This window comes from Chanos chanos, chromosome 2 (assembly GCF_902362185.1).
Source record: "Chanos chanos chromosome 2, fChaCha1.1, whole genome shotgun sequence".
Lineage (NCBI taxonomy): Eukaryota > Metazoa > Chordata > Actinopteri > Gonorynchiformes > Chanidae > Chanos > Chanos chanos.
Genome location: NC_044496.1, coordinates 54,305,250 through 54,330,882, shown reverse-complemented (window position 1 = coordinate 54,330,882; position 25,633 = coordinate 54,305,250). Strand labels below are relative to the sequence as shown.

Sequence of the window (25,633 nt, the reverse complement as noted above, 5' to 3'; positions counted from 1 at the left end):
AGGTTTCACAGTCTTTACGCTGAATGCTTATTTTTTCACTTTCAAAAGATAACATTTATTTTTGAGAACAGAATCAAATCAAGAATCGTGGACAGTTTTGTTTTGGCCGGAGGCAAATCTTTAGCCTGTCTGCTTTTGTTTTTATCGTACCGATCTCTCGCTGATGGAAATCCAGATGTTTTGATGAGCTGGTGCAATACTCTCTTAGAATTTCCTTTGTTCCTTTTATGCAAACAAAGAGACCCCTTTCCCAGCCCTCCCTTGCTCTATGCAAATCGGAAGGTTTATGATAGTTACTATTAAGGAGATTATTTGGCCCCTTTAATCTCCAATCTGAGGATTAACTGACGCTATTGGTGTATCCAGATTATTGCGACTGTGTTCCATCAACCAGTCTCCGAATAGTGATTGAGTCGGGATTGGTTGATATTAGGTTTTTGATCGTTAAAATAATTATAGAAACTTTGGAAAAAGTTACCTTTACGGACTGAATTTCCAAATAAAGCTGTTCCACGTGTTTATGAACAGCACGGACACACCGCAACCTAGGCGACAGCCACAACATACTAATATTTTGTCGTATTTTTATTATGTATGAACAAGTTACAACATCGTTGTAGAGACTGGATTATCACATTTCACTCCTACGTTGTTGTCAGAGCTAATAATACAAAGTTCAAATACAGCCGTATCAAAGCCTCCCTATAAAATTGTCTGACTCGCACTACACAATGGAGGAAGAGAACGTACCCCCGATTGACCCAGATTTTGAGCCGCAGAGCAGACCGAGGTCGTGTACATGGCCGTTGCCTAGACCCGACATCTCAGCTGTCAAACCAGAGGGGGCAGACGGCGCAGAGTCTGCAGCGGGAACACCGCCTGCCGAAGATGATAAACACGAGACCCAGCAAATCATATCCGAGCCTGAGAAAGTGGTGGTCTCAGAGGGAGGAGTCGTTGCCGGAGTGGGTGGAGCCACGCCCCGAAAAGGCTCGTCTCGTCGCAATGCCTGGGGGAATCAGTCTTACGCTGATCTTATAAGCCAGGCGATCGAGAACTCACCGGAGAAACGCCTCACCTTAGCGCAGATCTATGATTGGATGGTGAAAACGGTGCCATACTTTAAAGATAAAGGAGACAGCAACAGCTCAGCGGGTTGGAAGGTACTTTACCTGCAGTTTCATAATTCGTCAGAATTTTTTTTTAACAAATATTGATATTATCATTAATTGTTTCATCGTTAATAATATTGTCTGTAATATTGACCTTGACTCTTTGGTGCCACGATGTGATTTGTCAATAATAACAGAACTGTCCCGTATACAATGTTGAATATTAAAAATGAACACAGACCAGTAGAGCGACACGCACAAAAACGCATAAACATTACGTATCATTCTTTTCCCTTTCCCTCAGAACTCCATTCGTCACAACCTGTCCCTCCACAACAAATTCTTGAGGGTACACAACGAATCTACGGGAAAGAGTTCCTGGTGGATGCTCAATCCTGAGGGGGGGAAGACGGGCAAAGCTCCGCGGCGACGTGCCGCCTCCATGGACAACAGCAGCAAGCTGCTGAAGAGTCGCATGAGAGCCAAGCAAACCAAGAAGCAGGCGGGAGCTGCCGGAATGGCTGGTTCTGCCCTGCAGGGTGAAGGCGGTTCTGGGACGGGGGGCGCCGACAGCCCCGGCCCCCCCGGGCAGTTCCCGAAATGGGGGGTCAACAGCAGTAGCCCCTCGTCCCGCGGCAGCCTGGACGATCCGGACATGTGGACGAGCTTCAGGCCGCGGACCAGCTCCAACGCCAGCACGCTGAGTGGCAGGCTCTCCCCCATCGCCACGGGGCAGGAGGATGAGGATGACCTGCCTGAAGACGGGCTCCTCGGTGGGTACTCCACGAGCAATCTCCCTCCGACGCTAACGGAAAACATCATGGAGGAGCTCGACTTGATCGACGGGCTGACGCTCATGCCGCCCACCCAGGGAGGGGCGAGTCCGAGCACAGCCCCTCCGGCTCCGCCCACACCGCTGCCTTCTGCATCCACCCTGTTGCCAAGGGGCTCTGGCTTTCCCTCTTACCGTCAACTCCAGACAGCTAAACCCCCACAGGCTCCCACTCCGCCAGGGCCGCAGGGCTCGGTCCAGCCAGGTGGAGGCTCGAACCCCAGTCAATCCAGCTTCGGCAACTCTCTGTTCAACCCTTTGCCCGGGCCCGGGTCCCGCGGGGGTCATTTCGGCACGCACGTACCCTCCAGCCTGGAGGCACTGCTCACCTCCGACTCGCCTCCGCCCACCGATGTCATGATGACCCAGGTTGACCCGCTAATGCCCAGTCAGAGCGGCGCCGGGCTTCTGGGGCTTGGCGGACCCATGGCCAAACCCGCTCAGATGATGTTGGGTAAGAGCATGGAGCCGAGCTCAGTGGGTCAAATGCCCCTCCAGCCGCAGCCTCAGCCGCAGCTGCATCCCCCCCAGCCGCACTCGCAGCTGGGCTTGGGCATGCTGCTGTCAGACATGGGCCAGGAACCACCCCAGCTCACGGCCCTGAAGACGCAGCATCAAGTGCCGGGCAGCGGACTGCTTCAGCACGGCGCCGTACCCCCAGTCGGTGGTAACGGGGGACTCCAGGGGATGAGCCAGTTTGGGACGCCAAGCTGCTTCCTACCCTCTCAGGACCGTCTGCCCACCGACCTGGACATTGACATGTTCACAGAGAATCTGGACTGTGACGTCGACTACATCATTAACAGTGACCTCATGGACGGAGACGCGATCGACTTTAACTTTGACCCTATTGTGCCTGGAGGACAGGGTTACCCAGGGCCAGCAACCACACAGAGCTCCTCCCACAACTGGGTCCCCAGCTAATTCACCTCAGTCTGGAAACAGGTAATGTTCATGGAGCTACCAAACTGGAGCCAAAGCATATCGGTGTTACGTTAGAGTTGATACTCTCCGCTTCTGTTCTATTCTCTACCCTCTTGCCTTTCTTATTTGTTATGCTGTTTCTTGTGAGTTATATGACTGAATGCTATCCAGATGTTTTTATGTACACAATGTTCTTGTTTTTCTTCCTGTTGCAGGACAAGACCCCCACCCCCCCCATCCCATCCCATCCCATCCCACTCACTACATCATGAAAACACAGATGCTGCATTGCCTGAAATGTTCTCCATTTAGTTTTGGGGTTTTTTTTTTTGTCTCTGCATTTGCCATTTTACCTCGTAATACGTGAACAGTTTTGGCTGAGGATTTCAATATAGAGTTGGCCTAAACCTTTGTGGGTTTTTTTTTTGTTTTGTTTTGTTTTTTTTAAGCTGATTTTGTAGTTTTGCTGACTCAGTGTTTTGAATGGACGGAAAAGCAGACCTCATTAATGTCAAGTGCCAACACAAGGAAGAGGGAGAGGTTACTGGACTATCTATGGGCCGCATGCAGAAACCGAGATCTGAAACATCTTCTGTGTGGATTTTGGTGTAATACATACGGCTTTTTTTTTCTTCCCTTTTCTTTTTTATCATTTTTTTTTTTGTTTTGAGGGGAGAGGTAGGATCGCGACGTTGGTAAATGAGTGAAAAGGCAAGCGAAAACGCAGACGCCACGACTGATAAACTACTAATCAGGTTTATTAGGATATATATATAATATATAATTATATATAACTATATAATTACTAATACCAAAGTAGCTTAGAAAAGGAGTCGGTACTTCGCTTTTCCTCCTGGAGAGAATGGACTCACGACAGGGGATGAGACTCACCAGGTTCCGCAGGAACGTCGACACCAATCGGAAACAATCACAGTTTTTGGCTGGAGAGTCCTCTCCCTCCCCTCCCCCCCCCCCCCCCCCCCCGACGGAAGACGAGACGATATGGCACGAAAAGGAGTCCGGTCAAGACCGGCGCGGTCTGCTGAGTGAATCACTGTACGTGTGGAGGGGGTCTCAGTGAAACCAGAACACGCAGTGTGATTAGACACTTTGACTCCATTCTCACTACTCACACTCAGCGGTACGAAGCATATGTTTAAAACTGCTTCTTCTTTTTCTTCTTCTTCTTCTTCTTCCTCTTCTTTTTTCTTTCTTTCTTTCTTTTTTTTGTGCATAGAAGAACGTAAACTCCCAAGAGTGAGACTGAATTCCGTCAAAAATAGTTCAGTGTGCATTTAGTTTTGGTAATTAGTGACCTCTGCATATGGAAATGCTTGATTTGCTGAAGAATGGAGGGTGATGACTAGGGTGAGGCTTGTCTTTGTTTGCTCTGTGTTTGTTGTGCCGTTAGCTACATTAACAGTATGAAGAAATGTGATTTTTTTTTTGTTTTTTTTTTTTCCTTTTCTAAGGGCATTCTGGGGATGTTATTTTCTACTCGGCCAACGAGTCGCTTGGTTGGTGTAGTGTTATTATTGAAAAAGTAAACAGTATGCCTCTTTGCAGAAAATGCATTATTTGAAGTTCTTACGTATTACGGAATGTTAACGCTCCTAATGCTCGACTCAAGTACATGAATCCAGTACCAGCAGTTAAAAACCTAGAGTTACGCTGGGTATAATCATCCAAGTTGAAATGGCATTTATCTGGTCCTTTTTTTTTCAGCATGCAATATGTACTAGTTTGTATGAGAATGAAATCTTGAAGGAAAAAAGGCAAAAATCTTTTTTTTTTTTCACATAAATAAAAGCAAAAAAACAAAAAATCAACAAAAACAACAACAAAAAAATGATCAGGTGCTCCTGAAGTGTAGAATGTACAGGAGCCTTCTGTGAAATAATCTCTTTCCTCTGATTCTTATATAGTACTAACCTTTTTTTTTCTATGAGCTTACTGAACAGAAAACAATGAGTATATTTGATTATTATAGTTTTAATATCAAATTTAGATTGAGGTTATAAGTGAAACATAATTAGCAGGTATTCATACTAGTCAGAAATATACTGTTGGTGTTTTTTTTTTTGTTGTTGTTGTTTGTTTGTTCCGTTTTTTTTTTTTTCCTTTCGGTCTGAGCACAAGTAATTTCCGATCATTTTTAACGGTCATTTTGTATGTATCCTTTTATTTTTGTAAAAGAGATGAAATGCATGTAGATTTTATACATAACCAAAGGAACACTAAGAACTACATGTCACACAGTCAGCGCTTGGGATGGAAAAAGTATTTCAGTGTAGATAAGCTTTACACAACTGAAGCTGATTGGGGGGGGGGGGGGGGGGGGGGGAGAAAGAGAGAGAGAGAAAAAAAAGTCATTTTAAGGAGTCGTAAAGTTGCATGGATGTACTTTTATCCCAGTGTTTCTCAAGTTGGTCCTCAGTATCTCTCACTCTGGCCAGGCGCATTGTTTCTGTCAGTCATTTTGCTCAGGTGGATGAATACAGAGCCAAGGCAGTAATGCATTAGACGTGGTGGAGGGGAGGTGTTAGGGACTGGGTTTGCGAAACACTGCTTTCCAGTATATCATGCTTTTAGAAATAAAAAAAAAAAAAGATAATAAATTAAAATCACTATACTTGATTTTTTTTTTTTTTTTAAATGTGTGTGTAAATTTTGAACAGTGACACTTGTTCAACGGTATCATAAACTCTCTTGTCACTCGCCAGACAATGTAAATGATCTCATCTCAAGAGGAAAAAAACTGGTCCAGTGTAAAATGGATGATTAATGCAATATTAAACACTCAGGGGTAGTGAACATAGAATAACGAAAACACAACTTCCTGATGGGAGGTGATGAGATAATCCTTTAGCAACACCTTGATTTTTTTTTCTTTAATATGTTAAAAGAGAAAACAAATATATTAATCCAAACCCCAGCCCTATAAAATTAATCATTTCAACATCTTGAAAAAAAAAAACAACAAAAAAACTAATCTTTTATTTGATAAAGAGAAGTTTATGATACATATGCATTCATCGAAAACTGTAAACTGCCAATGAACACTATAGCATTTTGGTTTTTGCATTCAACATATTTTCAGCAATTTTTCTTTTTTGTTTGTTTTTGTTTCTTTTTTTTGTTCTATTTTAGATGGCTAGACATTGTATTTAATTATTCATTTGAATGGTTTTTATCTTGAAATTTCAAACCAGCTTTTCTGGCTTTTTTTTTTTTAAGTGTGTGTATGTGTGTGTAGATCAGACTCATTTTAAAACATCATTTGGAGAGCTGGACCTGTTCTTCATCATTGGACTGTTAAGGTCTGAGTTCAATAGAACATAGAAAGTGCTTGCTCACAAATATATACATATATATATATATATATATATATATATATTTTCTATTGACCGGTGCTAGAAATTGTTGGTAACAATTAAAGAGGGCCATAATGCATGGGTGCATATTTAGATTTCAGGGCCTTGAATCATTTTTATACAGCACAAAAATAACTTGAGTATGATTTTTTAAAAATGTAGACTTTAGGATGGAAAAAAATGACCTATATTGTAATCCCCAAAACTGTTTGTCACTTAAAATAGATTCTAAATAAAACTGTGAATGCAGAGGGGTGTCAGGCATTTTATGGCAAAATCTTTTCACCAAATATTTTGTAAGAATGCAGCACAATGTTGTTGTTGTTTTTTTTGTCGTTGTTGTATTTTGTTTTCCTTTAAAGCAGCATTTTGTGGTGAACTTGCATTGATGAATTCCACACTGAAAAAAAAAAAAAAGAAAACCAATGGAAAAAAAAAAAAGTTTACATCATAGCCCATGTTTGTATTTGGGTATTTTTTCCCTGTTCATGCATCTTGGTGTATGTGTGTGTGTGTGTGTGGGATAGTGTGTTTGTGAGCCTGTCTGTGAGAATGCCAGTGGATTTGAGTAATTAATGTAATGAGTGACATAGGAGTATATTTGCATGTTTGCATGTTTGAATGACCTGAGAATTGATAGTAGATAGGACCGCTCAAGTTCGAATGTTGAGAGGACAGAGACCAATGTGAGATGTTTGAGTGACAGCGAGTATGTAAGAGAACGTGTCAGATGGAAGGTTTTTCTTGTTTTGTTTTTGTGTGTGTGTGCGTGTGTGTGTGTGTGCGCGCGCGCGTGTGTGTGTGTGTGTGCGTGTGTGTGTGTGTGTGTGTGTGTGTGATGAGTAGTTGGCTGAGTGTTTAAAGGGAGAGCTGAACAGGGTGAAAGCCCACTTAGATAAGACTTTGCACGGCCAACACCTCGATGCTTCTGCAGTTTTCTACCCTTTTGCTTTTCTCATTAAATCACTTTGTTCTCCCTGCTTTAGCATTTCCTGTTTCATTAATTACTACTCTTTTTTTTTTTTTTTAAGTACACATTCTCGTAGTGTCTATTTTCCCCCTTCCTCAAGATGATTTTGCTAAGCATCCCTTTTTGATAATACATTATTTTAGTTGTGGGCGAGGCTCAGTTTTGTTTTTGCTTTTAAAACTGGGGGAGGGGTTTAAAAAAAAAAAATGGTTGAGTTGTGCATAGCCAACTTACGTGTACTTGATTGCTTTGATTCAGTTTGATTGTTGTTGTTTGTTTGTTTGTTTGTTTTCTTACTTTTTCCCCCCTCTCTTTTTCTCTCTCCAAATCTTACTTTATTGTTAAGTTAGTCAGGGGTGACTGTAGCGACAGTCCAGGAGAATGGAAATAAAATTAATCAGTTTAACTCAAACTGTCTCTCTTGGTCTGTTTTTTTTTTGTTGTTGTTGTTTTGTTTCTATTTTAAATATAGCCTTCCAATCATCAAATGCATCAAGGACAGAATAACAGGTTAACAGAACAGAATTAAACTAACAGAATAACAGGCTATTATTCTTATTGACACCGCGTGCACTCGCTGATACGTGTTGAAGACCACTGTGGCTTCCTATTTGTAGGTCAGTAGCACAACATGTGACTGATCCATCACAGAGAGGGATCCACTGAATTCTTATTCTTAACAGTCTCCAAAGCCTGCTTTAGAGACCTTTCAATGGCATATTAATTAGTTTAATGTATCCTAATGCACAATCTGTCTTTTTTTGTGAAGTAAATCTGATTTAAATTACCAAGGAAACTCGTGTGCTAATGCATGTAAGGTTATCCAGGGCATATAAAGTGCATAATAACAGTTGGGGGTGGGGCAAACTCCTTCTGCACGTGTAGGAAAGAAGGGGACATGTTTAACAGAAACAGCAAAAGTACATTCTGTCATATTGTTGGTGGTTTAATCTCCGGCGAAGGTAAACATGACCTTACACTGAGTGTGAGACAGGTCAGTTCAGGCCATAGTACACCTGTAGCTTCATACTGCACGTACCACATAGCTAATTGGCTTTATCTGTTCACAGGCCATTCATTTACACTGGGATTTGGATTGACAGTTGTGTGCCACTAGGTGGCAGTATTGTATCAGAGGCAATGCTTTTTTTTCAGCTGTTTTTCCATTGGTTTTGGGTTTTTTTTGTTTGTTTTCGCTGAAGGAATATGAACCGTATCAAGTCATGCAAAACTGAGTGTAATGATCTGACTCGAGCAAATGCAACACCAGAAAGAAAGGGAGAAAACACAACACAACGCAATATGATATAACATATCTTTATAGAAAAAATAAGTTTTCACATTTCAAAACTTTTTTTTTTTTTTTTTTGCTTTTTGCAACGTGTTTGAATTTTTTTTTGTTAATTTGTTTAGTTTTATTTTTTTTCTTTATTGTCCCTACATTTACGCGGTAAATATTGAACAACTTGGCAATAGCCATGATCCTTCAGTCTCTCTCTGAGTCACTGTCCATACTTCTCTGGGCTTGGGGGGAGGGAGTGGCCTTAAAGAAAAAAAAAAAAAACCCCAAAAAACTGTTGCTCCAGCTTGGTGACATCACAGAGGGGAATTCCTAAGTAGCCAATTAGAATGGAATTAGGCAGACATTAGCCCACCTCCATCCCCACAGCAGACATCCATGGTACATTGTTACTATTGTGAGTACTGGTCGCCAGATCCTAGACGCCTTCCCCAACACGGTCAACTGGCCGTCAGACTCCATATTCAAGCCTCTGAATTGCTTTTTTTTCTTTGCTCGTGTAGCTTTGTCCTCTCCAGCTCGGCCTACCGAACCCAGCCCAGCCCAGAATATTTTTTGACAAGAACACCAGTCCAGTTTATTCCGCTGGATGAGCCCTAATTGGAAAGGCACCGACTCCAAGCGCTGTCAGCGACTCATCTCATCTCATCTCGTCTCCGACTTGAAACATTGAACAGCTCAGTACACACACACACACACGCACACACACACACGCACACACACATAAGTCATTCTCTCTTCTGATACACACATCTCCTCCCCCAACCCCAACCCCATCCCATCTTGCTGTATGTGAAATACACTTCCATGTGAAAGAAGCACAACTGATGGGACTTAGCAGCAAACCCCCCCAACCCCCCCTTCTCGTCCCTCAATACCCCCCCCCCCCCAAAAAAAAGCGGACATAAAAATACATCGCATGTACAAAAAAAACCCCATAAAATAAAAAAAGGAAAGTAATGAGTGATTACTAAAATATCAAAACATTTTTTTCCAGTTGGCAATAATTGTGTTCTTATTCAAACCGAACCATCAGCATGAAAAGGCATTGTACTGAATCACACCGGGTCCTTCTCACATTACTCACTGTATCTTTCACCAATAAGGCCTTTTTACACAATTATGACACCAGCTGCCATACACCAAAGAACCAAAGCTCCTCTCCAACATTTGGTACTTCACCCTCGTCAGCTCCTGTTTTTACAGTTGGTTAAAGACAACACAGTGTGGGTTTTTTTTTGTTGTTGGTGTTGTTGTTGTTTTTTTTTTTAACCAAGCACAAGAAGTTTCAAAGAGCGGTTAGAATGTGACCCTTTTGCAACTCAAGTGACATTAACAGTAAATCTGGACAGTCACTGCCCTGTGGAAAGAAACTGAGGAGAATCTACCTTCACTTGATCAATACACCAAGTGCGTCATCATGGGGGGAAAAAAAAAAAATTCGCACAAATCTGAGCTTATTCTTCACTCCTTGTTCTGAATTCCTTTCAAAGAAATATTAGTGACCTTTTTAAATGTGTGCAGTAAAATTAAAAAAAAAAAGAAACAAACAAACAAACAAACACACACCCCTCACAAAAAAAGAAAAAAAAAAAGAAAAAAACAACCAAACAAACAAAAAACTGTTTGACACATGTAACATCAGTGACACCTCTTCCCCTTCTTAGATACATTTGTCTCCAGGACAAGACCTAGAAAACGTATTCAACAATCAGATTCACAATTGAACTAAATACAGTCTGACAGTTTAAGACCTTGCCTTTTTTTAAAAAAAACAACAACAACAAAAAAAAAAAAACAACCATCTCATGGGAAAACAAGATGGTGTGGAAGGGCTTGTAAACCGCACATTGCACTACTTATATTTCGCACCCCAAGTCTAGGATTTTGTCATGTTCAATGACAAAGGAGAAAGAGAGAGAAAAAAAAAAAAAAAGGTTCTGTCCAGACTCAGTCGAGCAACTTCCACAGGACAAAAGGTCATTGGGCTCCCTCCTCCTCACTCACATGAATAATAAATGCATGTTCGTTTCGGATGTGTGGAGGAGAACAGAGACCTCTGGGATGTCGGACACACTTCATTTCTGAATGGAGCCCTGCAGGATTAATTAGTTCTAAACATACCTTAAAAAGTGCACTAAAAAGACAAACAATAAACTTCTAGCTACACAAACCTTCTCTCTCGCAAATGTTCTTAAGGTTTTTGTTTTGTTTTTTTTTTTGTTCTGTCCTTTTCGCATAAAGTATTAGGAAGCAATGTTGAACATCTGTCAACATTTGTCTATTGACTTGCCGTCTCAACAAACACTGACTTGGACCAGTCGCAAAGCAAACTTACCGATTTCTCTCAAATACACTCCCCTTCAAAACATCAGAGTTGACAACGACAATAAAACAGTACTGTATAAGAACAAAGAGTCAGAAAAGAAAAAAAAAAGTAAAAAAAGAAAAGAAAAACAAAGAGAGACACAAAAAAAAAGACAAAAAAAGAGGAGAGAATGAGTTTTGTGTCAAAGAGAATCCATTCTTTCTCCATTTCTACCAGTAAAAAAAACAGAACGACAAAGAAAATAACATGAACATCTTCAACATTGACAACAACAACAACAACAACAACAATAATAATAATAATAATAATTGCACATTAATCCAGGGTCAAGATACTGAAAAGGGAGGAAAAAATAGAAACTGATAAGGACAGACTACTGTCATAGAAAGAAAGAAAATATAGGAGGACAGAAAAAGGCATGCAGAGAGAGAGAGAGAGAGAGAGAGAGAAAGAAAGAAAGAGAGAGAGAAAAGAAAGAGAGAGAGAGAGAGAGAGAGAGAAAGAGAGAGAGAAAGAAAGAAAGAAAGAGAGAGAGAGAGAGAGAGAGAGAGAAAGAGAGAGAAAAGAAAGAGAGAGAGAGAGAGAGAGAGAGATTGCTTTGCATCATTAGAGTTTCCCCTTTGGCAATGAGCTGTCACAGCAGTACCTTCAATCAAGCCAGTAAACTTTGTAAAACATCACGGTGGGAAGGGGGGGTGGGGGGAGGAGGAAACGGATACAGTGAGGGAGAGATATTGCTCTCTTCAAGCCCCCCCCCCCCCCCCCCCCATCTCTTCTATTTTTGTGTCCTTCCTTTCTTTCCTCAGTTTGTCCATTGTTCTCTCTTCTCTTTCCACAGCACAGAACGCTGTAATTCTCTCTCTCCCTCTCTGACCTGTGTTGCCTAGGCGATCATGTATTGGGTGATGGCTCTTAGGGCGTACAGCAGCTCTGCCTGCAGCCGCGCCTCCATCACCAACAGATTCACGTGGATCTGAGAGAGAGAGAGAGAGAGAGAGAGAGACAGGGAGTGAGTGAGTGAGAAAAACATTAACAACATCATTTTACAATAGGTCTGGGCGATATGACTAACAAATGGCGATATGCGATACGATATGATGAAAACCTTAACAAGGTATAATGTTATCAGTAAGTATCAGTATTTATTTGTATCACCAAAAACACAGCATACTGTATATCTAAATAGTAAATGTCTGACTGTATATCTAAGAAGTATTTCACAGAATAAAAAACACAAGACAACTGCACACACAGCACAGATCTTGTTGTAAAGTATGAAAGTAAGGTCAGTTGCTTCCAACTTATTTCTTGCCACCTTTTACTATTTTCGTGACATGCCAAAGCTCTTGAAAAGGAAGCTGCCAGTGTCGCTTGTTTTCCGACAGACGGAGAGTCTTTACCAGACAATGAGCTTTTACCCAAAGCAGAAGAGGTCTGTCCCTCTTTGCGGTATTTCACTGACTCAGCAAACTGCACTGGGCGACGTTGTCTGAGGTGGTGAAATAATCCTGCTACCTTTAGTTGCGATGTTTCTACGGCATAATCTGCAAAAGCCTGTACTCTGTTGAGCATCATCCCTCTGGAAAACGAACCCGTTTCCACACAACCGACCCATACGCATTCTTTTTAAGGATTAAATCGCCATTGGCCTCATTTGACTGACTTGTCAGTTATCACTGAGGTAGACCTGAGTGTGGGAAAGTGGTGAAAATTGCTACTGCGACGTACACTGACAATGACAGCCGGGCGTGGTGACAGTGGTGTGTGTGTGTGTGTGTGTGTGTGTGTGTGTGTGTGTGTGTGCTCGCGCACCGATTAGCTAGAGAGAGAGAGAGAGAGAGAGAGAGAGAGAGAGAGAGAGAGAGAGAGAGAGAGCGCAAAAAAACAACAAAAAAAACCTGCAACAGTGTGCTTGAGACAGTGACATGCAGAGCTCACCCTCTCTGAAGCTTTGAGAGAAGGCCAGGGCAGGGGGCACAGGGGGGTCTTGGTGGAGTCAGGGTAACAGGCGACAGCTTTAATGTAAAGCTTCAGCCCACGCTCCAGCAGCTGATTCACCTCCCCGTAGTCATAATCGTCATAACTGCAGACACAGGTACCATCAACACACACACACACACACACACACACACAGAGACACATGCTCTTTAGACTGGTTCTGTGAAACATGTTTAAATCATTCAAATGAGGATATTGAAAGCGACCTCAAAAATGCAACGCTGGTAAACAGGAAGAGAACGCAGACAACGAAATGGGCGAAAAGAGCCTCAGAACACTAAACCACCGAGGTCATCATAGTATTCTTATTGTAAGACTCTGTTGGTGAACACGATTCTCAGACTAAGATTATCTCTGCCTGCTCAAAGCGCTCTTTTCCTCCAGAACACATCCCCTGCCGCTCTAGTGGGGGGTCAAAACAGACACGCAAAGGCTGGGGGGGTCGGAGTAGGAAGGGGGGGGGAGGGGGAGGGGGGGGGTATATCTTCCCCTCTCTGGGGCTCAGTCCCGCAGGACTGGTCAGCGGTGGAAATGTGATGAGAGGAGTGTGGGAATGAGCTGACGGAGCAGAGCAGATGTCACAGACAGACCAAACCCTCTCAGGGTTTTGGCCGTGGTTCTGCCATAACTGTGTGATGAAACACCGCGCTGTGTACGGACGCCCTCATCTCATCTCATCTCATCCACTTACGCAAACACACGGCTCTAATACCAGATACGAAAGGCCGTTAAAAAAAAAAAAGACAGTGTACGAAAATGTTCACCGCGCGTGGTAACACGACGGGCGACGGCGGACAAACTCCGGTCGTACCGAATTCCGTAAATGGAATGGATGTAGTTCCAGATCGCTCTCTTAAGGTCGGGACTGTGCTGGGAGGGAAGGGAGGCCACGCTGCGGAAACGGTCGTCAAGCAGGTGCCCGATGTCGGAGTAGAGCCGGTTCACCAGGGAAAAGCCGTGGTCCTCCCACGAATAGTCCTATTCCAAAAAGCAAAAAAGCAAAAACAAAAACAAAAAAAAAAAACATACACATTATCAGCATTCCAAACACCGGCTTTCTGAGAAATCTTACTTTATAGAACAGCCTCCATGAGAAAGATATCTGTACCCAAATTTGAAGAATTGGCTATTATTTCTAATAACACCACCATGTATATTCAGAAAAGTGTTTTAAAAAAAGAAACAGAAAAAAGGGGTGGATGCCAAGTTAGATTAGGCCCTGATGGATTTGAAAATCGACACTCGACGCAGGGTCGCATGTCCTCACCTGCACCCGGAATACTTGGAAATGGTCATCTTCCCGACTGGCAAATTCCTGGTAGCCGAAATCGGGGTCAGTGACGAAGCGGGAGGGGTCTGCGGAGCACACCAGCTCCTCTTCATCTTCTACATCTGACAAGATAAAAAAAAAAAATCATCAACCAATACGTCTTCATCACGCGGATAAGTATTACTCACAGGTCCAAATATAAAGGCTGTATTCGCACTTGTGTTAAACCTGCACACAGCAACAACAGTGAGACCAGCCAGAGTGTGTGTGTGTGTGTGTGTGTGTGTGTGTGTGTGTGTGTGTGTGTGTGTGTACCTGTATATAGAGACCGATCAGAAATTCTCTCCTTCTCCTCCTGAGATTTCTGGATTCGCTCTCGAAGGCAATCAGCTTCACAGCTGGAGTCTAGAGACTGGATGAACATGGGAAAGTAAGACTGCATTAACAGTGAATTCTAAACGCAGCCAGCAGAAAGGCTGATCTGGGATCAGGTTCTGCCTGTCACAGTCCTATTAAATAAAGTGAGACTGAGTGCCAGGTGCTGATTCTAGATCAGGATATTTTCCCTGAGACACTTGATACATATAGGACTACACTGTTTGTAGAAATTCTGGAGCTTTCTTTCTGTACCATTTCCATTTCAAGAGTGGAAAATGAACGAGAGGTCGCAACAAGAACGTTTAAACACGAAGTTAAAGCCCCCTGATTAGCTCAGTTAAGAGGTTTAAAAAGTCTGGTTCTGCTTTTCAGAGCGGCGGACTTTACCCGCCGGCGCGGCGTCCAGTCTGTGCGCGCGGTGGGTGACGGGGGCATGGCCGCGTTGCCGTTGGCAGCGTCACACAGGCAGTAGCCCGGGGGCGTGCCGTGAGACGCCCTGGTGCTGGCTGTGGCATCTGCGTCGGTCCCTGAGCCAAAGACAAAACTGCAGAGAGAGTGGCAGTGGGCCAGTAAAACCACAGCCTGGACCAGTTCAGCCAGAGACCAGCACTGTTCGCCTGTCTTCAGCAGGGCCTGGGGAAAGACACACGGGACAGCGTCACATCCCAGACGAACACATTCTGCTGAAACACCACATGTTGAAGTTTAAAAAAAAAAGTGGCTGATACTGTTATCAAAGCAAGTTAAACAGCAAAAAAAACCCCCAAAAAACAGGGAAGTCACAGAGACACACTATTAGAGAGAGAGAGAGACAGAGAGAGAAAGAGAAAGAGAGAGAGAGAAAGAAAGAGAGAGAGAGAAAGAGAAAGAGAGAGAGAGAAAGAGAAAGAGAGAGAGAGAGAGAGAGAGAGAAACTGCTGAACATTGCAGATAAGGTAACTACGTAGCATTTTTACAGCTAAGCCTAAGCTAAAACTAAATCTAGACGTATTAAAACAAGCTGAACACAGCTTTAGTCTCCACAGGGTTTCTGGGCTGCTTTAGTGACGCGGTGACAACAGGGACAGAGCGCTCCAGTCTACCTGAATGTGGGAACGCGCAGTGAGCCAGGGTTGGTGGGCGAGGACTTTGTTGATGTGGTCGAGGTGACGGAGGCGCGGTGGCGCGGCCTCCAAACCCTGGAGCCACAGCGGGTCTCCGCCCACACGCAAGAACTGCGCCACATGAAGAGATACCAGGTAGCTGCAACGGTGCCTCGCTGCAGCCTACAACAGCAGCAGCAGAAAATAAGCGCTTACTCACACAAGCATTCGAAATCCACTCCCTATCTCTCTCTCTGCATCTGCTCTTTTAGTTCCATGACTCTTTGTCTGTAAATACCCCCCCAAAAAAACCTCAGTGAATTTCCACTAAATATTTCGTAACTTCTTGTGTGTATATATATATTATATGGGTTTTTTTTTTTATCTGATATGTCTGTGTGGTCGTTGTTGATGATAAGCTCTATCTGCTTGATGATCTGCACTGAGCAGCTGCTGTAACCTCTGCTCTGAAACTGTTCCTGAGTCTTCTGCTTTATGTCTGGTTCGCTCTCTCTGTGTTCAGCTTGAGTGTGTGTGTATTCTTGGCATAACCTTTAGCTTCCTGTATGTGTTTGTGTGTGCGTGTTTGAGTGGGTTTTCTCACCATAATGGCTATGTAGTGGCGGTATTCAAGAGGCAGGGGGCCGTCCATGTAGAGAATGTAGTGCTGGCTATGCAGGAAGCTTTCCAGATACTGTGGGTGAGTGGCCATCTGCTGAGAGACCGTGTCTAGGCGCCCCCTACTGGCCAGTGCCTTCATGCACAACAGGGAGGCACGCTCCTTCTCTGAGTTCACCTTCATCGCCTACGGAACAGGGAGGCAAAGAACAAGAAAGACACTTAAATAAACCCTTACAATGGGAAAAAAGAGAAAGAGAGAGAGAGAGAGAGAGAGAGAGAGAGAGAGAGAGAGAGAGAGAGAGAGAGAGAGAGAGAGAGAGAGAGAGAGAGAGAGAGGGAGAGACACACACAATCTGGTCCAATGGTGTTTTTAAAAAAAGGCTCAAAAGAAATATTGAAGAAAAGACACAGCCTGTGTGGTGATTCAGTGTGTCATGATCACAGGCTCCAGTCTTCAGAAAAATAACAGACTTTGAGCTCAGTTTTCTGGTGTTAGGGATGCAGTTAGAGGTCAAAGCAACCCCATTCAAAGCCTTAGGGAAAGGTCGCAGTTACTTTTCTCAAAGCGTCAGTAAACCAATCTGGCAGTCCACAAAAACAACAACAACAACATATCCGATTTGTGGATGTTTAAAACAGAGAAAAAAACATTTTATTTTTCTTCGACAAATGTCATTTTCCAGTGTTTTCAAAGTCTAAATTTGCCATGTATCCTATTTTTCCTGCTTCTGGCAAAGTACTGGCTGTTGACTGACTCCAAAAAAGAGCCACACAGAGCAGCAAAAGCCACATTTTAGCTGCAGGTTATAGAGTATGTATTACTCTCTCCGGAACATTCTTAAACCAACAGATGGAATATAGCTTCCAGCATTCTTGAAATAATTCTTTGGCAATAATAAAAATAGAAGAGAGGGGAAAAAAAAACAGCAAGCAAACAAGGCCAACGCGGTGGATCCTGGAGGCATAAAGACAGACAGAAGCAAACATTCCACCCAGTAAGCAGGCCGGCCAGGGTGAGGAAGGAGGCTGAGTTTTTCAGGGTTGTTTTTTTTTTAAAATCTGGCTTGTAATCATTCACACCTTCAGACCTTTACGCCTCCCTCCAGTAATTACGGAAACAAAACTGGAATCACAAATATCTAACAAGATGCTTTCCAAGGCGTGTCCAGAGATTCTGGAACCCGGAATAAACATTAAAAGACACCGTGTGCCGGGTAACAATATTTTTGTGTCATTTAATGCATTCAGCGTAACAGTAATGGCTTATTTTGCCCATTTGTGAGGGAACAAGATCTTTTCTTTTTTTTTTTTCGTTCCTTGATGTTTCTGTGCTGACCCTGTAGACCAGCGGCCTGTGTGTTTGGTCAGTATTGCGTCTGTCTTAGCGGATTAGCATTGTTCCTGCCGTGGCCCCCCCCCCCAGCCCATGTCTGTCTGTCAGCGTGTAGTGGCCCTTACAGTCAGGACAAGAACAGATGAGTGGTGAGTATGAACAGAGCAGGCTGTCTTCATATGATAAAGACATGGTATGAGTAAAGGCGAACAACGCCTCGTTACAAAACTAGGCAGAGCGTGGGACGGACCGTTTATAAGAGCAGAATAATAAACGTGAATATTTCAACATCAAGGTGTTTAGGACAAAACACATGCACACATCAAAAAACAAACAAACAAAAAAAAATCCAAACGCTGGAAGAGCAAAGATAAAAACTGCACCTAGAAAGTGAGAGCTGCGAGTTTTTAAAAAAAATAAAATAAATAACAACAAACAAATAACAAACAAACAAAAAAATCCTGAGGAAACTTTCCAGCCATGTTTGATTAAATAAGAGCTCTAAATCTAAAATGGCTCTCGCCTCTCTCTCTCTCTCTCTGGTATGTGAAATGGGAGCCTGGGGCAGACCAGAGCCAAGTCTCTCTGAGCTGAAAGGACTGCAGCACTGGCAAGAGCAGCTCCTTCGAGTAAACCACCACTTCATCGGCCTTACAGGCAGCCATGGTCGAGAGGGGGTGACTTACACTTAGAGTTGAGGAGAGGGAGAGAGAGAGAGAGCGAGAGAGAGGGAGAGGGAGAGAGAGAGAGAGAGAGAGAGAGGAGGCTTTGGCTTCTAACTGAACCCAAACATGAATGTTGTCACGTATCAGGTCCAATGTCTCAACTTAGCCTTCATACTGCTGTGAGTCAACCCCTCTTCCCTTTTTGAAGCGGATTAAGACTCTTCAACCCATCCGAGAGAAAAAAAACAGAGAGAGAGAGAGAGAGAAAGACAGAGAGAGAGAGAGAGAGAGAGAGAGAAAAGGAACCCTACCCTGCACCATATGCTTTTCTGTCTAAACTCCTTCTGTTCCTCAGTTTCAATACATTTTGTCTGGGAATGTATGTGGCAAACTTATTTCGGATCTTTCGGAAGTACCTAATTCAATTAAGAGAGAAGAAGAAGAAAAAAAAAAAAAACACTTTTATCCTATGCTGGATCTTGGATGAACTCTGAACCGTGTCATGAGCGGTTCAGACACGGCTTGTGTTTAAGAACGATCCACACAAGCGTAGACAGGTGAATATTTCAGCGTTGCTATCCCTGCGTGGCCTGATGTCTCTACCCAGTGTCAAACAGGAGCCCGGCTCCGGCCAGCGCTGGGCTTATAAATAGCTGCTGGAGACAGCTGGGAGAGCAGTTGCACAGATAAGACAGATAAACACCATCCCTATGCAACGGACATGTCTAACGAGTCAGGCCTCCGCAATTCACGCTAACAGCAATTCATAAATACCCCCTGGGCCATTTCCACGAGCCACACCCAATCCCTAACAGCAGCCCCCATTCAAATTGGCCGGCAGAAACCAAACCAAAAACGAAGATGAGACTCAGTGATTTCATATGAACCTAAACACAGCACAGTGACTGAACGAAAGCAAGATATCTCCTCAGTGTGTTAAGAAAATAAAATGTGTCAAACCAGACCTGGATCAAATACGTGTTCTCAGTGTTCTCACTATTTCTTAGAGAACAAACATTAGCGGTGATACGCTGGAGAAAGAGACCCCCCCCCCCCCGCCCTTCAAAATTACTCCCAAATATTACAAAGACCTTGACCTACTTTTCTCTGTCAAGGAATAGGCACCCTGTGTGTGTGTCCGTGTGTGGGGAACAGGTGTCTTGTCACTCACCCTGCCCTGGCTTTACCAACATGTGCAAAACACACCCGGGCGAACAGGCATATCAACATGCACGTGTGGAGTTCCAAAAAACTACAGTTCCCACCGATGACCGGGACAAACTGGCCAAGGAGACACTGACTGCCCCAACAGGCATATGAATACCATTCATATTGGCTTAACCAGGAAAGACAGTCAGCAGTTACTGATCAAACAAAGCAAAGCGGCTGGTGAGAATAAACACTTCAGGAACTTCAAATCAAACAAACTTTGGTGACGGAACAAGACAGCTCAGCTTCTCCGCCAACTCTACTGAATGACTGACAGTTCCTATTAACCTCTGGAAGCTTGGCTAATAACTCACATATGGATTGGACATTACAAACAGAGACTAGATGCTAACTTCTAAATGCGCTACAGATCAAACTCCATTCTCCTCTGGGACACTCTGGGGTGAGGGTTTTTTTTTTTTTTTTTTGCCTCCCCCTACCCAGTAAATAAACCACATGTCAACAGGGTCTAATACCAACACCCACAATTCCTCAGGAATGACCCAGAAAAACAGCCGACTGTACATAAAGATAAATTCACCAGGCGGTCACGGTTCAACGCAGGGCGTCGTGTTCCCAGGCCAACGCTGACAGAGCCTGACTGCCCGTTAAGACGCTGATGCTGCGTCTGAGATGGAGCGAGACTTCATTATTCAGGCCTTGCTTGTTTGTTGTTTGTTGTTTGTGTGTGTGTGTGTGTGTGTGTGTGTGTGTGTACGAATTAAAGAAAAACAAACTACTAATACAAGTCATGTGAGCAGCCAGATCATACTGTTCAACACATGAAGACACACACACACACACACACACACACACACAGACACAGTTAAAAGAAAAAGGTTCAAAGAAAAAGTCAAAGTTGCGTGGAATCGTTTGGAGACACAATGTTAGTGTCGTTCTTGAAATTCAAAATACTACACAGATGCAAGCGCAGATGTTTTGGCCTGAGACGTCCTTGTCTATTCTCCTGGTGCTGATAATTCCCCGATTTTGAGAAAAAAAAAATTTAAAAGATCAGGAAAATTTTCCTCATCTGGCCGTTTTTGATATAGGAACAAATTTAATGAGTTTCATCCTGGTCTCTGCACACCAATCACAAACCCGTCTCTATATAGAAACATTGTGCTAGCATGTTGCTAGCACTTCTCCAGCCATAACAACCCAACTGACCTAAATGTATTGGTATTATCAAACTGACTCCCTATTGGCTGTCTAAGCTTTACCAGTATCTTTCTTGAACGTGTAGTGAAACATGAATCAAACATACACTCACCTGTATGCTTACAATGGAAAATGCCAGAGAATGACTCAAAGACGTGTGTGTGTGTGTATCGTTCAAGAGTTCGAATTGGCTCACACACATTCTCATCAGCACCAGGGACATGCAGGGACATGCTTCACATCAAGTCAACCCCGAAACAGGAAGTTACACATCCTCTTGGCAAGTCCCTGACGGTATTTCTGCTGAACCTTTGCTTTGGTTGAGACATAAAACAAAAACTAATGCCACCAGAACAAAAACAACCCTCAAATTTCGAAGAAATTTTTTTTTTAACTTCGCCCAGCTCCCGTTGCGATTCTGTTTCTCACATCACATCAGCAACGTTAGTTTTGACCTCTCTGTCGAAGGGCGATTACAATACAAAACCGACCCATGTGTGAGTGCCCATAGTCAAATCCAAACCAAGTGGCTGGGGTGCACTCGCTGTTTGTTCTCCAGCTTCTTGTCCTGTCCAAACAAAATACGACTTGGTCTTTGAATACATTTGAATTTTCATTGGAACATATTTGAATAAAATATTCCCCGACTTGACCGAACAGGACCAGTGCTTGAGCTGCTCTTTCCTGGTAGAGGTTGGCTCGTGGTCTAAGATGGGGGTGGAGGAAGAGGTTTTCGACCGAACGATCTTGCTTATCGATACGAAAATGCTGAAGAAGATGCTTTTTTTGTTTTAGTTTTTCTTTGATTGTTTTTAGTGAAGTGACGCGTCAGGCAGGCATAGACTGGGAAAAGGCCTCCAGCAGACATGACAAAGACACCAACAAAAGACAAACGTGTGTTTGCAGAGCAAATCAAACAAAGCAGATATTTTCTGCTTGACCAAAGAGAACCACGTTTTGAATTGACAATCGAACTTGAACGTGACCCAAAAAAAAAAAAAAAAAACACAGGTCAGATGAAGAAAGAAGACCCAAAATGTGCAAAAGAAACACAAAAGGATCAGATGAAAAGACAAGTCATAAAAATTGGGGCATAGAAGAGGAAATGACTGAAACAGAGGTGGGGGGGAAACGGGATGACTGGGGGAAAAAAAAAAATCATAAAAATGGATTTTAGAAGAAAGATCTCAGCACGGAGAAGGGATGGGGGGAGATGGGGGGGGGGGGGGGTAGAGCAGGGCATGTGGTTGGAAAAGAGCTGGATGGTGATATTTAATCTGAAGTGTCGAAGAGCCCGGAGGGCTTTGGCCTTGTGGTGCACAAGCTTGTTGCCCCTGCTGCTCTTAAACCTGACTAACTACGGCGGAAACTCTTCTGGCTTGGCAACCTGAGCCCAAAGAGCAGAACAAAACAGCCAGCTGCAGCTTATGGGGGCGTGGGGGGTGTTGGGGGGGAAAAAAAAAAAAAAGGACGACAGCAAACACAAAGACAAACGCGCCTGGCCGCATATGGACCGACAGACAAACAGACAGGGGAGACCCTTGATGAATAAACACACAAATGTTGTTAAGTCTGTGTGTATCAAGCAGTGATTACAGTAGTGCTTAACAGTAGCTGGCTTTGGAACAAATAAATGCCTCTCAAAACACAGAGGGTGCAGACCTTGGTTTAAATGAAGAGAAGTCCAGAGAGACAGCTGATAGGCAGAAACCGCGATCTGTGTTCTGTTTTTCCAGTGTAATCGCAGGCACATTACTTCACGCAATGGCGCAATATATGCAAATAACGATCTGCCTTTTATTTTTTATTTTTTTCCCCCCTTCGACATATTTTATGGATAAGTGGGCCAAAAGGCTGGTTCATATCATCACTGGTCCCTTTCAGTGAGAGAATGCAAAACATGAGCAATAGCATGTCAAGCCAGCTGATAAGAACGTGTTTTCAACTCTTGCCATTTATCAGCCTTTGTTTTATTGACAGAAGATAAGGGTTGTGGGAGGTGTGTGTGTGTGTGTGTGTGTGTATGTGTGTGTGTGTTTTGAGGGGAAGGGAGCGTCTTCTTAAGAACGCATCTGTGAAAATGCGGAGGGATAAAAGACTGGGAAAAGAAAACACAACTTGTTTTTCATCGCCTTCTTTTCCTCCCTGCAGAAAATGTCTATCCAATCTGTTTTGATCCGTTGATGCCCTCTATCATAGTACGTCAGCTGTTTTATTAACAGTCTGAGCTTTCACAGGGTAAAGATTTATAAGTGAGAGTGAAGACAAGTGTATTGCTATGATGGGCTATGATGTTCCCATTATCAAACGAGAAGGGAGATTACATCACTTACAGAGATATTGTTCACACAAAATTGTATTACGCATAGAAATTAAACCTAAAAAGGTCAACTGCGTGCAAAGAAAAACCGACAACATATGTGTGGGGAGGAGGAGAGAGAGAGAGAGAGAGAGAATGGGGGGACAGAGAGAGAAAGAGAGAGAGAAATATCTGTGCATGCTGCAAAATACAGTAAGACAGTAGGGTTTCAGAGCGCATTCCTCTATTGTTCCTCGGTATTCAAAAACGCAGTAAACGCATTTGTCCGCAACGACCCCTGTTGGTGCTAAATAGAAATACAGGCAGGATAGGAGAAAAACAACTTTGATTGGCAGTATCTCAGCATCATACCATACAAAGACGACCAAATATCGTCCAAAAAAAAGAGAAAGAGACTGAAAGAACGTATCGACTAGACAATGAAAAATTGCTAAGCATGCACGTTATTTTTAATGGTTTGTCGTTACTTGTAACGTTGTATTTGTCTAATCTGATCTGCAGTGCAACAAAAAGACTGGTTGGTAAATCAAAAAGGGTCCTAGTTCTGACAATTCTTCGCACGCGCAAATATTCGGTCATTTTTTTGCATTCTCATAAGCAGCATAGCGTGAATTGTGTTTCGACATGCGAGACATTTCAGGCATTTGATATGCGCTGCGTATTTCCATGAACAAACAAAAAAAATGAATCGAGCTTCATTCACTCGCTGTAGGTCACTCAACTTTGAAGCCCTTTTCCATTAAGTAATACCTGTATCAACATATTTCCTGGTGTTACTGTCTAAGTTGATCTGATGACGAATTTCAGGAGTGAAATATGTGCAATTTTATTCACATAAGGCCAACTACAGGATAAAACAGCGCCGGCATTCCGAATACGAATTACAATGAAGACTGTGCAAAGCTAGCCAGCAGCTAACACTGGTAAACGGAGATAGCTGATTTGGCAATCTCAATTAACTTCCCCGTTTTATAACTGACAGGCATTGGATAAAAGGGGAATTGTAACAACATATTAGTGGATAAATACCAAACAAAAGGACTGTCTGTGTCAGAGCTGTTCTCAATGTGATGCGGTCATGTCAAAGGAAAAAAACCGTTGTTTAACTAACTGGCAACCAGTGATAAATGAGGACCAAATGCGAATGTACTAAGTCAGTAAAATGTTCTGTCCCGCTTCTGTAGTTTGCTTTCAACCATCTAACTAACGACCAATCATTAATTTATGGGACAAGAAGTTTTAAAAGTTAGACGTCAACGGTAAGAAATCATTTACACACTTGAGAACTCGAGTGAAAAACTAGTTCACTTTAATGGTGTTAGCAAAGTTGAAATATTAGGAGCAAACAACACAGTACCTGTACTAGCAGGCATTTATCTCGAGCTGGCTATCTCAGAAAGCTAATTTACCTAGCTATTGAAACGAATTGCTGCTCTTCTGCAAGCCATCTATCGGTTGGTCCTGCTTTAAAATGGTATTATGGCTTTTTGGTCTGATTCTATTCTAGGGTATATCCAGTCATTGAGAGAACAATGTCCAGCCATTGAGATACTGTTTGCTGGCTAACTGCGCTACATTATTCTTGTATAAGCTTTGTGACACTTACATTAATGACAACCAGTCCCCAAGATAACTTAATCTGTAACGTTACTGGTGTTTTGACAATTCTACTGTGTCGCGATATCACATGAATATGGTCGGCAATAAATTAAAATTTTAATGTGTGTCAAGTAGCTCACAAATGCACGGACGCTTATTGTTCTCCAGTGATCTCTAAAACTCATCGGGAACTGTTTCTCATCAACAGCCTCATGCTGCAGGGTTTCCAGTGAATGAGTGAATGGCTGAAAGGGACATTTTATTTTTATTTGCTCGATTTTTATTTCAGCATTCTGGTTAACTTTCATAATTCACTTATACAGTAAACCCGTAGCTGAAACGTTACCTGGTTCTGGACGCGCTGGCACTGAGTTCCTAGGCGATAATCCATTTTCTTTGCGCAGATGATCATTTTCCTCCTAGTTAGTGCATGAATACAGCTCTTCTATCTCTCCTGCTTTTGTAGAGAACCTTGCTCGCGAACAAAGCAGAGCCGCTATAACGCTTTCTTGTCGGACATTTAGCTTCAGAATAACTGGGTTGAACAAAAAAATGAATAGGCTGACATTTCCAATGATTTTTCGTCCAATCAGACTACACGAAAGGCGGGCTAAGCAATGGGGGTGTGTATGATGATTGTGGCCAATCAGCGGGTAGAACTGGAATTTTAGGTTACCAACGTGTCTCTGAGACCTGAGCCAATCAGCGATGCGGTTTGGTGGAAAAGTACCTGTCTGTTACTGCTTGACCCTGCCTCTAAGCGGACTTATTTGACGTAATGCGTTGGGACTTATAGGTGGACTTACAAGTTTGATAAAAATGATTAGTTTTTCAGTAGTCTCGTCCCTGTATTCACAGAATGTTAGTTGCTCCATGTATATAAACATATAACATAGATCTGTTTATCCAGTAACCAGTACTGGGAGCATTTCTTATTTTCACAGTCAGTTTATTAATTTGAGACACGGTCATATCCAAGACACAACACAACACATGAATTTTTCTAAATATGTTTTACAGATAAGTTTAGTACGCCTGTCCTCAGAGTTAAGTACATGGATAAGAAATATGAACCCAGTCTCTGAAGCAAATTTTCTAAATATTTATGTGTTATGTTTCATCTGTATCAGCTTGCTAATAAACGATGTGGCCATGT

General features: G+C 42.9%; 2 protein-coding genes across 2 annotated transcripts; one reads left to right on the top strand and one right to left on the bottom strand.

Annotated features, from left to right (window-relative positions):
• Positions 1 to 503: 503 nt before the first annotated feature.
• Positions 504 to 3,096, top strand: foxo4 (forkhead box O4). Its single transcript, XM_030765854.1, has 3 exons — positions 504 to 1,163; positions 1,417 to 2,889; positions 3,084 to 3,096. The coding sequence occupies exons 1-2, from the start codon at positions 732 to 734 to the stop codon at positions 2,866 to 2,868; spliced, it is 1,884 nt and encodes a 627-aa protein (XP_030621714.1). The 5' UTR covers positions 504 to 731; the 3' UTR covers positions 2,869 to 2,889; positions 3,084 to 3,096.
• Positions 3,097 to 11,724: 8,628 nt separating this feature from the next.
• sesn4 (sestrin 4) lies at positions 11,725 to 24,900 on the bottom strand. The gene is made up of 9 exons (XM_030766137.1): positions 24,824 to 24,900; positions 16,174 to 16,374; positions 15,570 to 15,752; positions 14,875 to 15,120; positions 14,425 to 14,521; positions 14,107 to 14,231; positions 13,651 to 13,817; positions 12,780 to 12,924; positions 11,725 to 11,814 (listed from the first exon to the last, which is right to left on the bottom strand). Exons 1-9 carry the CDS (start codon positions 24,887 to 24,889, stop codon positions 11,725 to 11,727), a joined length of 1,320 nt encoding a protein of 439 aa, XP_030621997.1. The 5' UTR covers positions 24,890 to 24,900.
• Positions 24,901 to 25,633: the final 733 nt, after the last annotated feature.